Here is a 12,016-nt window from a genome sequence, read left to right on the forward strand (position 1 = left end):
TAGGATGTATACATACTGAGTAAAATGTTCATACGTCGGAAGTACTACATATCGGTCTGGGTAAGTGCATCTACCAAATGTAAACTTAACTGTTACAAGAGAAATGACAGAAGAGCTCTCAGATCAGTGTGAAGGAGGCCAACCCTGTTGTTTTATATGGGAACAGCACTCACGTGGCTCCTGCAGGAGAGTGTCAGTGTGGGCAGGGCCAATGGGCTCTGGACCCCCCCTGGCTACGGCTTCCTCCTCTTTGGCCAGCTCCCTCTCGATCATGGAGGTGATGCCCCGCACTAGGTCCAGCAGGGCACTGAAGGCCACTGACATGGCATAGCCTTCAGGGATGGACGGCGGCTCAACCTTATCCAGCATCTCCAGACTGGGGGACACAGAGGCCACATACTCCATAGTTTGCAGGGTTTGACAAACTACACAGTATGTCCTAAAACTAATCAGCAACTACCAGAATAAGTTGAGAGGGCCATTTAAAAATGTAAACACATGTAGTTATGAACATCTTTTAATATGAATAGATCTAGTGGTTTGCTGCAGGTGCTGCAAGGAGGTACTGACTAGGTGGCCTTGGCACTGCCTTGCACGCTGACGGTCATGAGGGGGATCCAGGTACCCCGGTACTCAAATGCAGCCTGGGTGGTGAGACCCCCACCAGTCCCAACCACTCCCACGCCGCTCTGAGCTGAGGCCTGGGCACCAGAGCCAGAACCACCTGAGACAGAAGACAGGATGCAAAAGAGGGAGGCAAGGAGGGTGGAGGGAGGGAGAGAAGAAGAAAAAAAGAGTAAGAAAGAGAGAGAGAAAAAAAGAAGACAGAAAGAAACACAGAAAAGTCATGTATAATGCACTCCTAAATAATGCAGCAGGCTTTTCCAATATGTATTCATTTATTCAGCCAAAATCTTTTCGGAGCTTCAAAGTGAATGACTCCAAGTGGGAGAGTATGAGCCCGACAGTGACAGACCTGCAGGTGTGTTGGTAGAGGAGACACTTCCCACACTGGGTACAATGAAAAGAGATTGGATGAAGGAGCCCAGTGCATTGACGATGTCTCTGAATACTTTGGTAGAATGCTGCTTCATGTCATATGACTGGCAGAAAGACCTACACAGAGCACAGACACACAGAGCACTAATGAAAACCAGCATCAACTTGCATGCATCACATTCACAAAATGAGAGCTGAGACAGGACTTTGTGTGTGTGTGTTACACACTCACCGTAGTAGATGTGGCTGCACACACAGCCTGTGTACTGACTCCACAGCCACTGCTCTAAGCCACTGAGGCTTCTCCCCATCCAGAAACTTCACCAACAGAGACAGGAAGATCTCACACTCAGTCACCTATGCAACAAAAATAAAATAAAATAAAAATAATTAAAACACACACACACACGCACACATACGCACACACAGAGAGACAGAGAGAGAGGCAAATTATGAGGCTCAACAAAAAAGAATGGAAAAATCCCCTCAGAACAAATGAAGAGGCAAGGAACAGTGAAGTATAGTACCATCAGCATGGCTCCACCTTTCCCAGCCAGATCCTGGAATGTGGGTCCCAAGGGACCTGTGCATGTGGCGAACTCACCAGCAGACTGTAGAAGTGCTTGATAAGCACAGAGACCACACGCAGAAGGCGCATGCAGATGGGGAAGTAAGGCTTCTCCACAGGCGCAGGCGACGCCGAGCTCCCGCTGCCGCTGCCTTGCCGAAACTTGATGTTGGGAGAGAAGAGCTTGATCACCAGAGGACAAACCCGCTCCTTCAGCAGGAAACTGAACTCCTGGTGCTGGAGAGGGAGAGTGGTCGCAGGTTCGTAAAGGTTACAGAACAGTCAGGGGTCATTTGAGAAGAAAGGGTGTTTATGAAGAAAATGTGCATCTTAAGAATGAATGCATCTTAAAGACACCACTTATCTAGGGAGTATGTATTCACCTGTAGAAAGACTCCTGGGAAGTCATTTAAAACTGATTCCAGAAGTTCCAGGCCAAATGTCCGAGTCATCTCCGTCATACCCACCAACCAGTAGGGGGCGTCCGCATTGACCAATTGACACAAGTCCTATACGGCCAAGAGACAATATGAGCAAAATAGCATAGTAACGTTATATGGGATACTGTCTGTCATACAGAGTGACAACACAACCTAAAATTCAATATATAACTTTAAAAAAAACATTTTTCCACTAAGCTTTAGCTCACAGTGAGCTGAATCCTCATACAGTAAAAGGTGGATCTACCTACAGCTTCTGCATTCAAAAAGACACTAATGCATAATTTATACAGATATGTAAAGGAATGGAAAGCAAGCTAAATGCTTACAGTAAGATGTGTATTTTGTGACTGAGATGTTATGGCTTTACCTGGAAGAGCATATATGCGTCTTTTGCGCTTGGCCTGAGTGTGCTAACAGACCTGCGGTTACTGTTGCCTTGGATGGCTGGTGGCTGCTCTGCCATGCCTGGTGTGGAAATGACAGGATTTGTACATGACAGAACTAGATCATAGAATGGCATGACCTGGGGCTACAAGGCATATACAAGGCAAAATGAGTATAGGAGAAAAACAGGCCACTTTTGTACACTTTTTTCCTTTTACTTATGTTCTTCATTTTGTCATGTATTTTTCCTTCTGACGCCATCATGCTTATTTTCTTTCAGTGTTTTCTACAGCACCCTTGGGTATCCTGAAAGAGGCTTATGAATAAAATTCTATAATTCTTCTTCTACTTTTTGTATTTCACAGGGCAATGAAAATCCTCTGCAGAAATGCTCAGCACTGCTCCAAATGCTTCTCTACACCTCAACATACAGATTAGGCAAGTAGAAGCAAAGGTTTTAGCTTTCACATGGACTGCTGCACCAATACAGCTTTAAATACCTTAATAAGACCAAGACATAAGCGCTACATTTCTTACATACCTTTGAATCTCTCATCTTCTGCAACCATCCTCTCAAACACAACGGTGACAACTTGTCTGACAGTAGCAGCTGCAGTGTTGTTGGTGATGTTGTCTTTAGTGAAGTGGAGGCGAAAGCACAGCACAATGGCCTGGAAAAGGTCAGAACACAGTGCAAGCATAAACCGATGAAAAGGTCAGAACACAGTGCAAGCATAACACTGCTGCACCAAAACTAACTGTTTCATAACTTTCAGTGCTGGGAGTGCCACCTCTAAACTCTGCATAGAGTTGAACTTACTTGACTGTAATAGAAATTCTACTTCATGCAGATGATAATATACAGTTATGTGCAAAATAAAAGCAGTGTGTTTAAAACAACTGAGAAAAAGCTCCATCCTTATAATAGCATTTATTTCCATATACACAAAGGCACTGGGAACACTGCAGATTCAATTCCAAATGAAAACATGAACAAAGTATCAATTTTTAAACTGAAAATGAAGAAGGAAGAATAATGGGCTGTTTAAAAAAAAATACCTTCAATTATAAACTCGAATATTTACAGTATAAACTGAAAGTTGTTTACAGATTTAGCTTTTCTGTTGATCACTGAACTAATATTTAGATGTATAAACTTTATTTCTGATAACTGCTTTACATCTGTGTGGCATGGAGTCAACTAACATCTGACACCTGCAAACAGATATTCCAGCCCAAGCCGACTGGACTACATTCCACGTTCTGCATTCTTGGGTTTTCATCAAAAACAGCATTTTTGATGTCACTCCACAAATTCTCAATCGGATTGAGGTCTGGGGATTGGGCTGGTCACTTCATAACATAAATCTTGTTGGTCTGGAACCAGGATGATGCCCGCTTGCTGGTATGTTCGGGGTTGTTGTCCTGCTGAAATACCCATTTCAAGGGCGTTTCTTCTTTAGCATAAGGCAACATGACCTCTTCCAGTATTCTGATATATTCAAACTGGTCCATGGTGCCTGGTATGCGATAAATGGGTCAGACTCCTAAGTATAAGAAACATCCTCAAACCATTATGCTCACACCTCCATGTTTAAGTCTTTACAGTGCACTGTGGCTTGAATTCAGTGTTTATGGGTCTTCTCACAAACCGTCTATGGCCTTTAGACCAATCTTTAGACCAACCAAAAGAACAATCTTGCTCTCATCTGTCCATGGAATGTTGCGCCACTTCTCTTTAGGTCAGTCAATGTGTTCTTTGGTAAACTGTATCTTTTTTTTAGCAACTGTACTTTACGATGGTTTCTTGCAAATAGTTTGGCTTCATATAGGCATCTTCTGATTGTTGTTGTACTCACAGGTAACTGAAGATCTTCTTTGATTTCCCTGGAGCTGATCATTGGATGCTTCTTTGCCATTCTTGTTATTCTATGATCTACGTGGATGGTAATATTTCTTTTCCTACCATGTGTTTTGGGTTTTGTTTGCCATTTTAAAGTATTTGAGATCATTTTAGCTGAGCAGCCAATTATTTTCTGCACTTCTTTATGTCTTGCCCACTCCAATCAACTTCTTGATCAAAGTTCTTTCTGCTTTGGTATAATGTCTGGAACGACCCATTTTACTCACTGAGCAAGGGATAAAACCAGAAGGTACAACATTTGCTGCCCTCCTTCTTTAAATAAGGGCAATAATTGACACCATTCTTCATAGAATGAATGACCTCACTAACTGAACTCCACACTGCTATTAATTTGAACATGCAACTTTCATTAAATGAGTCGATTACACCCAATTAGCAGCGTTGCATGTCATGACTGTTGATTCTGTTGGTTGACCATTACTCAGCTACACCTAGTCATGAATTTTTTCCCCCATGTTGTATTATCTTTTCTGCCAAAATCAGTAATTAAATACATTCGTGATGTTAGACTGCTATTATTTTGCATACAACTGTACAATCTCTAATCAGTAAAATAGAACTTGGCACGATTCACTAAAGATTTGTTAATGAATAGGAGATGCCTCCAGGACATTTAGCTAATTAACAGTTTTTCTTAAAAAGAATAACCTTCACATAACTGAGTCAAACAAATTTTTTTATTGATCTAATTATCCCTCATTAAGTAGGAATGTAAGCCTGCCAAAAGAGCATTGACTAAATGTCAGTGTTCAGTAGACACAATATCTTATTCTGTATTTTAAGTGAAAATTACTCTTGAATATATTTTGATGCGTTCAGTTTTCCTGCTTTAACAGTGAAACCATTTACAATCTAGCTACAACCAACCCAATTCTACTGCAGTTTCATTAGGTTGCATCATGTATCTTAAGAAATGAAGTCAGACTAGTAGAAATTCAGTCCATCACAACCTGTAGGAGAGTTATTAGAAAATACTGGACAGTTAGGTATCATACAACTTCTGTCAGTGAATCATATTTCTGTCACAAAATGAACACAAGCAATAGTTTTCTTTTATCTTCACTGATATTTTTGTCATCAGGACACTGTGTTTAATATATATATATATAAAATATATATCACACACACACACACACACACACACACACACACACACACACACACATACCTCTGATTAAAAAAAACCAAAATAAAACAAAAAAAACAATTAAGACTCATAGCTTAAATAAAGGATGTAATTTTACTTTGATGTATATGATGTAGGCCATAAGCTCATTTAAACTATGAAAAACTAAATCATGCAAGTATGAAAAAGTCTGTAATGTTTCTAAAGGCTTTTTTAAATCTCATTTTTGGATACGTGACACTAAATAGATTGATGACAGAGTTTTTGAATTTGGATGTGTGTGCATTATACCTTTGAAAGGACTTCATCGTGCACCACTGTGTTGGTGGTAAGTAGTACCAGAACCGTCTGCAGAAGCTTCAGCTCCTCCAGGCCATTCTCCATCAGCTGCCATAACATATTAATGATGTTCCCTGCTGCTGCCTGAAAGCGCACACACACACCCACACACACACCCACACACACACCCACACACACACCCACACACTATTTCACACTGGAACCGGGACAATATTCTGTGCATCATAAAAGACTACATTTTCAAATCTGATCCTGTTCCAAGTTTACCATCTCTCCCTCGCACACACACATTTTGTATCTATCTTTTATATATATATATATATATATATATATATATATATATATATATATATATATATAAAACATACAAATATCACACACACACACAAATCTCATTCATCAGGGTTCTGATGATTTTAGATTAAAATTCCATGCTCAGAAATTCTAAGAAAATCTAAACGAATTACTAGAATAGAATCACTTCCCATTGAAATACTACTCTATTGTTCAAAAAGGAAACTTGGCATTGTTGATTAGTGATTTCAAAATGGGTAACCCACTAAAAGATGACCTGTCAAAATAATAGACTTAAATCTTCCTTTGAAAAGTGACATAACATTTTTAGTTTTTAAAATTGTAATGTCATTTTTAGAAAACGCTTAGAATACAGAAGCTGTCTGCTTTGCTTCAAAGGCAGAAAATACTATGCTCCAGCATCACTTTCAGCTACTTTTATTCAGTGTCCATGTTAACGTTGTGTGATCCCACACCAAAGTGTCTCCAATTTTGTCTGGCATGTATGTAATCACTTCAGTGACTTGAGCAATTTGAAATAGACCTAAGAATTACTGACACTCCTGGCTTCAACAGGCTTACCAATCTTGAGATAGAGCCAAGACAGATAATGCACAGAGTAGTGACTGAACTGAATAGCATTTAGAAAGGTTTCACAAACATTTCACAAATGTAAAAGTTCTTGAATTCAAAAATTTGCATTAAAAACTACAGATTTTCAGAATCACAGTAATATTTACAGTACTATACAGATTATTTATGCTTACATATGCAATATAATTTATAATCTTATATTTATATAAATCTTATTTATGAGTTTCTCAGACATTTACACATTAGTGATATTTTAATCTGTGGTCTACAAAAAAACCTCTTTAAGAACCATTCTTGGTTTAATCATTTCCAGGAAGCCTATTTTAGTAATTAGAACAGCAGTGAGGACCTCATTTAAGAGTGTAAAAAAGAAAAAGTCCAATTCTGAGCGGTGTCCTAGCATTATAACCTGACGTGCCATGACCTAAAAGATTTAAATGACACAGGATTTCGATTGCTGTCTGACACTGTGTGTGTGTGTGTGTGTTCATGGACTCTGTAGGGTTTTATTATGTGTGCGGCATTGTGTACCTCCGACACCACCTCATGTGACATGAGTCTCTGAATGGCAGCAAGGCACAGCTGGGTGATTTTGGGCTCTTTGGTTCCACAGCCCATCAGGAAAGGTTGCACCACCTCAGAGCTATTCTCCTTCAGAGCTGAGGAGACACATGCCACAACAGCAGCAGCACTCAGTCAACATCCTTCCCTGGCATTATCGTGAACTCCCACATGTAACTATATATAATCATAGAAGATTAATTTCGCAATCAATTGATAATGAACATGTATAAGTCTTCAAACAGCTTTTAGCACTATAGCTCTCGTAATGTGACTACTTGAGGGAAACAAAGATATTTTATTTTAAATATTCTATTTTAGAATAACTTCTGAACACACAAAACTCCATAATAAATATGAGCTAAACCAAGGATTTTCAAGTCAGTCCGCAGAGACTTCCAGAACACCACAATTTCTATTCTGTTTCATCTTCAAACATGTCTTTGCCAGATTAGATTACCAAGGTCTGTAGAATGCTGATTACCTGCCTCAGGTGTGTCAGAATACATAAAAATATGGACTGGCTCTTGTAGACCAAATTAAAAACCTCTGAGGTACAGTATAGTTTGTATCATTTGAAATTAACTGTTACCTGTCAGAATGTCTGTGTTTCTTGCAGCAATCGTCTTAATCTTCACAATGCCAGATTCTGCAGCCTGCAGACACAATGAGAAAAGTTACTCTTGTCACTGAGAAGACAACACTAATTTGTTTGTTTTTTTTGTTTACCAATATCTTCTATAACCCTCACTGGGCAAAATATCTGTTATTGTGACTAGCTAAGCAAGTAAAAGATGGCCTTATTTCCAAGAGACGAAGACGAAGACGAAGAAGTTTAATTTATACAGCTCCTTTCTCAAACTTGGTCGCTTTACAATAAAAATATGGACGGAGAAAAAACAAAAAACACATTAATGAACACATCTAACATTAACAAGTATTAACAGGAAAAAAGTGATGAAAAATGTTGAGAGAAGAGGTAAGTTTTAAGCTGTGATTTGAAAGCAGAAAGTGAAGAGCAGAGACAGAGAGAGGTGAAGTGCTTCTATTGTTTCGGAGGCATAACACAAAGACCTGACCTCCTACAGAGACAAATCTAAACTTGGGGATGTAGAGGAAACATGCATCAGAAAACCTAAGATAGGTAGGTAGGTGCAAGACAGTGCAGAGCTTTGCATGTAAGTAGAAGGAGTTTAAACTGAATGCGTTCAGGGACGGGGAGCCAGTGTAACTGATATAGAATAGGGTTGATGTGGACCGATTTTTTAACATGTAGGAGAATTCTCATGGCTGAATTTTGAACGTACTGAAGTAAGCAGATGGTTTAGTTTTGGATGCCAGTGAAGAGGCAGTAGCAGTAATCAAGGCAGGAGGTGATGAAAGCATGAATCAGAATCTCAGCATCTTGTTTGGAGAGCATGGGCCTAAGTCTATCAATATTGCGAAGATTAAAAAAGGCATTTTTAACCAGTGAATTAATGTGGGGTGCAAAAGACAGTGAGGAGTCAAAAAGCACACAAAGGTTTTTAACTGCAGATGAGGATTTGACCACACCACCACCCAGATTGAGGTTAAAATCAGAGAATTTTAAAATGTTGGATTTAGGATGGATAAGTAGAACTTCTGTTTTGTCAGGAGTTAATTTTAGGAATTTTACGTTCATCCACTGTTTGAGATCTTAGATACAAGAGAGTAAAGCAGGAGGTGGTAACAAATGTCATCATCATAACAGTGGAAATAGAGACGATGCCTGCAGATAATCTGACCAAGGAGTAGCATATAGATTATGAATAGGACATTTCTTTTACATTTCAAGCAAGATTAAGCAAGACTTCAATTCCATGTTTTACAGTTTCAGAATAAAAGGAAAAGGACTCAAAGCAAATATTTGGGCAGTCTACATGGTCAGTATTTAGTAACACTCCCTTTAGCAATTATCACAGCTTGTTAACGATTTTTCTGTAGCCAGATAAGTCTCAATTCTTGTTTGGGAGACTGCCACCCGTTCTTCCTTGCAAGATTTCTAGCTCTTTGAGGTCTTTGGGTTATCTTGCATGCACTGTTTTTTTTTTTAATAAGAGTGTCCACCCACAGATTTTCAATGTTTAGATCAAGAGACTGTGAGGGCCATGGCAAAACTTTCAGCTTGTTCCTCTTAAGATGGATTGTGGATAATGAGGTGCATTTAGGCTCATGATCCTGTAGAAGTAATCTTTTTTATGTGATGTCTGCCTCCAGAATTTGCTGGTATTTAATTGAATCAATTCTTCACTCTACCAGTGAAATGTTCTGTGTCACTGGCTGCAACAAAAGCTCAAAGCATGATCGAGCCATCTCCGTGCTGAATAGGTGAGAAAGGGGTTATTTTCATGAGCTTCTGCTCCATTTCTCAAAGCATCTCTCTGCTGCCAAAAAAAATTATTTTAACGTCATCAGTCCAAAGGACTCGCTTCTAAAATGCATCAAGCTTGTTTAGATGTTCCTTTGCAAGGTGAGAAAACAGAAATGGTTTTCTTTTGATGACTCTTCCATAAAGGTTGTGCAGATGTCACAACACAGTATAACAGAGCACCTCCACTCCAAAGACTGCCAAATGTCCTTGATGTTCTTTTGCAGTTAAATGTGGGATCTGACTGGCCTTTCTAGCAGTCATTTGAGCAGTTCTCTCTGAAACAGGGGTCAACAAGTGCCGGAATGCCCAGGACAGGTAAAACATGACATCAGGACAGCAGCATGAAAAACCACTTGCCTAGTAGGGCCAGTTCATGTTTGGGTGGAGGGCACAATGTGTTAACAGAACAACGTAACTGAAGACAAACTCAATTCATTTGAATATGTAACCCATCATCATGCAAATCCATTCGTCAACACAACACAAACCAATTATATTAACAATGATATCTGCTGACAAACGACATCAGAGCAAGATGTGCAGTAAAATGGCATGGATAAAAATATGAAGCAAAGCGAGACCACAGCTTAATTTCCTTGTGGGTCAGTTTTGGCCCCTTTGTACGTGCTATGTTTTGCAAAGTTTGTAGGGAATATCCTAACAAGGCAGATAAAAGTGGTTCTTTTTTGTCTGAACTAAAAATTTTAGAATTCACTTGACAAATCAAGTCATAATGCATATAGCAGCGAAAAGCTAGTGGGTCTGGATCACTGGACGTGCATACAAAAGATGAACAGTTGTACAGGTTAATCACAACAGCATATAACAGGGTTAAAAATAAAGATGTTTGCTATGAAACGTTTGCATATTTACAACAAAAAGAAAATAAAGTGAAAGAATAAATAACCTTAACTAAATATATTAAGCTTATGTGTGGTTATATATACATACATATACATATATAAATATATACAGTGCATCCAGAAAGTATTCACTTTTTCCACATTTTGTTACAGCCTTATTCCAAAATGGATTAAACACACAATACCACTTAATGACAAAGTGAAAAATGTGTGTTTGGAATTGTTCTAAATTTATTAAAAATATAAAAACAAAGAAAATCACATGTATATAAGTATTCACAGCCTTTGCCATGACACTCAAAATTAAGCTCAGGTGCATCCTGTTTCCACTGATGATCCTTCAGTTGTTTCAACAACTTAACTGGAGTCCACCTGTGGTAAATCCAGTTGATTGGACATGATTTGGAAAGGCACAGGCCTGTCTATATAAAGTCCCATAGTTGACAGTACATGTCAAAGCACAAACCAAGCCATGAAGTCCAAGGAACTGTCTGTAGACCTCCGAGACAGGATTGTATCGAGGCACAGATCAGGGGAAAGTTACAGAAAACATCTGCAGCATTGAAGGTCCCAATGAGCACGCTGGCCTCCATCATCCATAAATGGAAGAAGTTTGGAACCACTAGGACTCTTCCTAGAGCTGGCTGCCTGGCCAATTTGAGTGATCGGGGTAGAAGGGCCTTAGTCAGGGATGTGACCAAGAACCCAAGGGTCACTCTGACAGAGCTTCAACATTGCTCTGTGGAGAGAGGAGATTTTTCCAGAAGGACAACCATTTCTGCAGCACTCCACCAATCAGGCCTGTATGGTAGAGTGGCCAGAAAGAAGCCACTCCTCAGTAAAAGGCACAAGACAGCCCACCTGGAGTTTGCTAAAAGGCACCTGAAGGACTCTCAGACCATGAGAAACAAGATTCTCTGGTCTGATGAAACAAAGATTGAACTCTTTGGCCTGAATGCCAAGCGTGATGTCTGGTGGAAACCAGGCACCGCTCATCACCTGGCCAATACCATCCCTACAGTGAAGCATGGTGGTGGCAGCATCATGCTGTGGGGTTGTTTTTCGGCAGCAGGAACTGTGAGACTAGTCAGAGTCAAGGGATAGATGAATGCAGCATTGTACAGAGACATCCTTGAAGAAAACCTGCTCCAGGGCGCTCTGGACCTCAGACTGGGGCGAAGGTTCACCTTCCAACAGGACAACGACCCTAAGCACACAGGACCCTAAGATATCAAAGGAGTGGCTTCGGGACAACTCTGTGAATGTTCTTGAGTGGCCCAGCCAGAACCCAGACTTGAACCCGATTGAACATCTCCGGATAGATCTGAAAATGGCTGTGCCCCGATGCTCCCCATCCAACCTGATGGAGCTTGAGAGGATCTGCAAAGAATGGGAGAAACTGTCCAAAAATAGGTGTGCCAAGCTTGTAGCATTATACTCAAAAAGACGTGAGGCTGTAATTGCTGCCAAAGGTGCTTCAACAAAGTATTGAGCAAAGGCTGTGAATACTTTTATGTACATGTGGTTTTTTTTGGGTTTTTTTAATAAATTTGCAACAATTCCAAACA

At 39.9% G+C, this 12,016-nt stretch overlaps 1 protein-coding gene across 6 annotated transcripts in view; it reads right to left on the bottom strand.

Moving 5' to 3' along the window:
- The window catches only part of mon2 (MON2 homolog, regulator of endosome-to-Golgi trafficking), a 30,156-nt gene that overhangs the window by 12,746 nt on the left and 5,394 nt on the right, over positions 1-12,016 (bottom strand). For all 6 annotated transcript variants that reach the window (XM_027020095.2, XM_027020094.2, XM_027020091.2 and 3 more), the window contains exons 2-12: positions 7,786-7,849; positions 7,164-7,291; positions 5,736-5,867; positions 2,936-3,065; positions 2,378-2,475; positions 1,951-2,076; positions 1,604-1,804; positions 1,232-1,356; positions 977-1,116; positions 571-724; positions 174-376 (exon numbers count right to left, since the gene is read on the bottom strand). In XM_027020095.2, coding sequence (XP_026875896.2) covers positions 174-376; positions 571-724; positions 977-1,116; positions 1,232-1,356; positions 1,604-1,804; positions 1,951-2,076; positions 2,378-2,475; positions 2,936-3,065; positions 5,736-5,867; positions 7,164-7,291; positions 7,786-7,849 — 1,501 coding nt within the window. The remainder of the gene's footprint in view (positions 1-173; positions 377-570; positions 725-976; positions 1,117-1,231; positions 1,357-1,603; positions 1,805-1,950; positions 2,077-2,377; positions 2,476-2,935; positions 3,066-5,735; positions 5,868-7,163; positions 7,292-7,785; positions 7,850-12,016) is intronic.

Source organism: Electrophorus electricus, chromosome 2 (genome assembly GCF_013358815.1).
Source record: "Electrophorus electricus isolate fEleEle1 chromosome 2, fEleEle1.pri, whole genome shotgun sequence".
Classification (NCBI taxonomy): Eukaryota; Metazoa; Chordata; class Actinopteri; order Gymnotiformes; family Gymnotidae; genus Electrophorus; species Electrophorus electricus.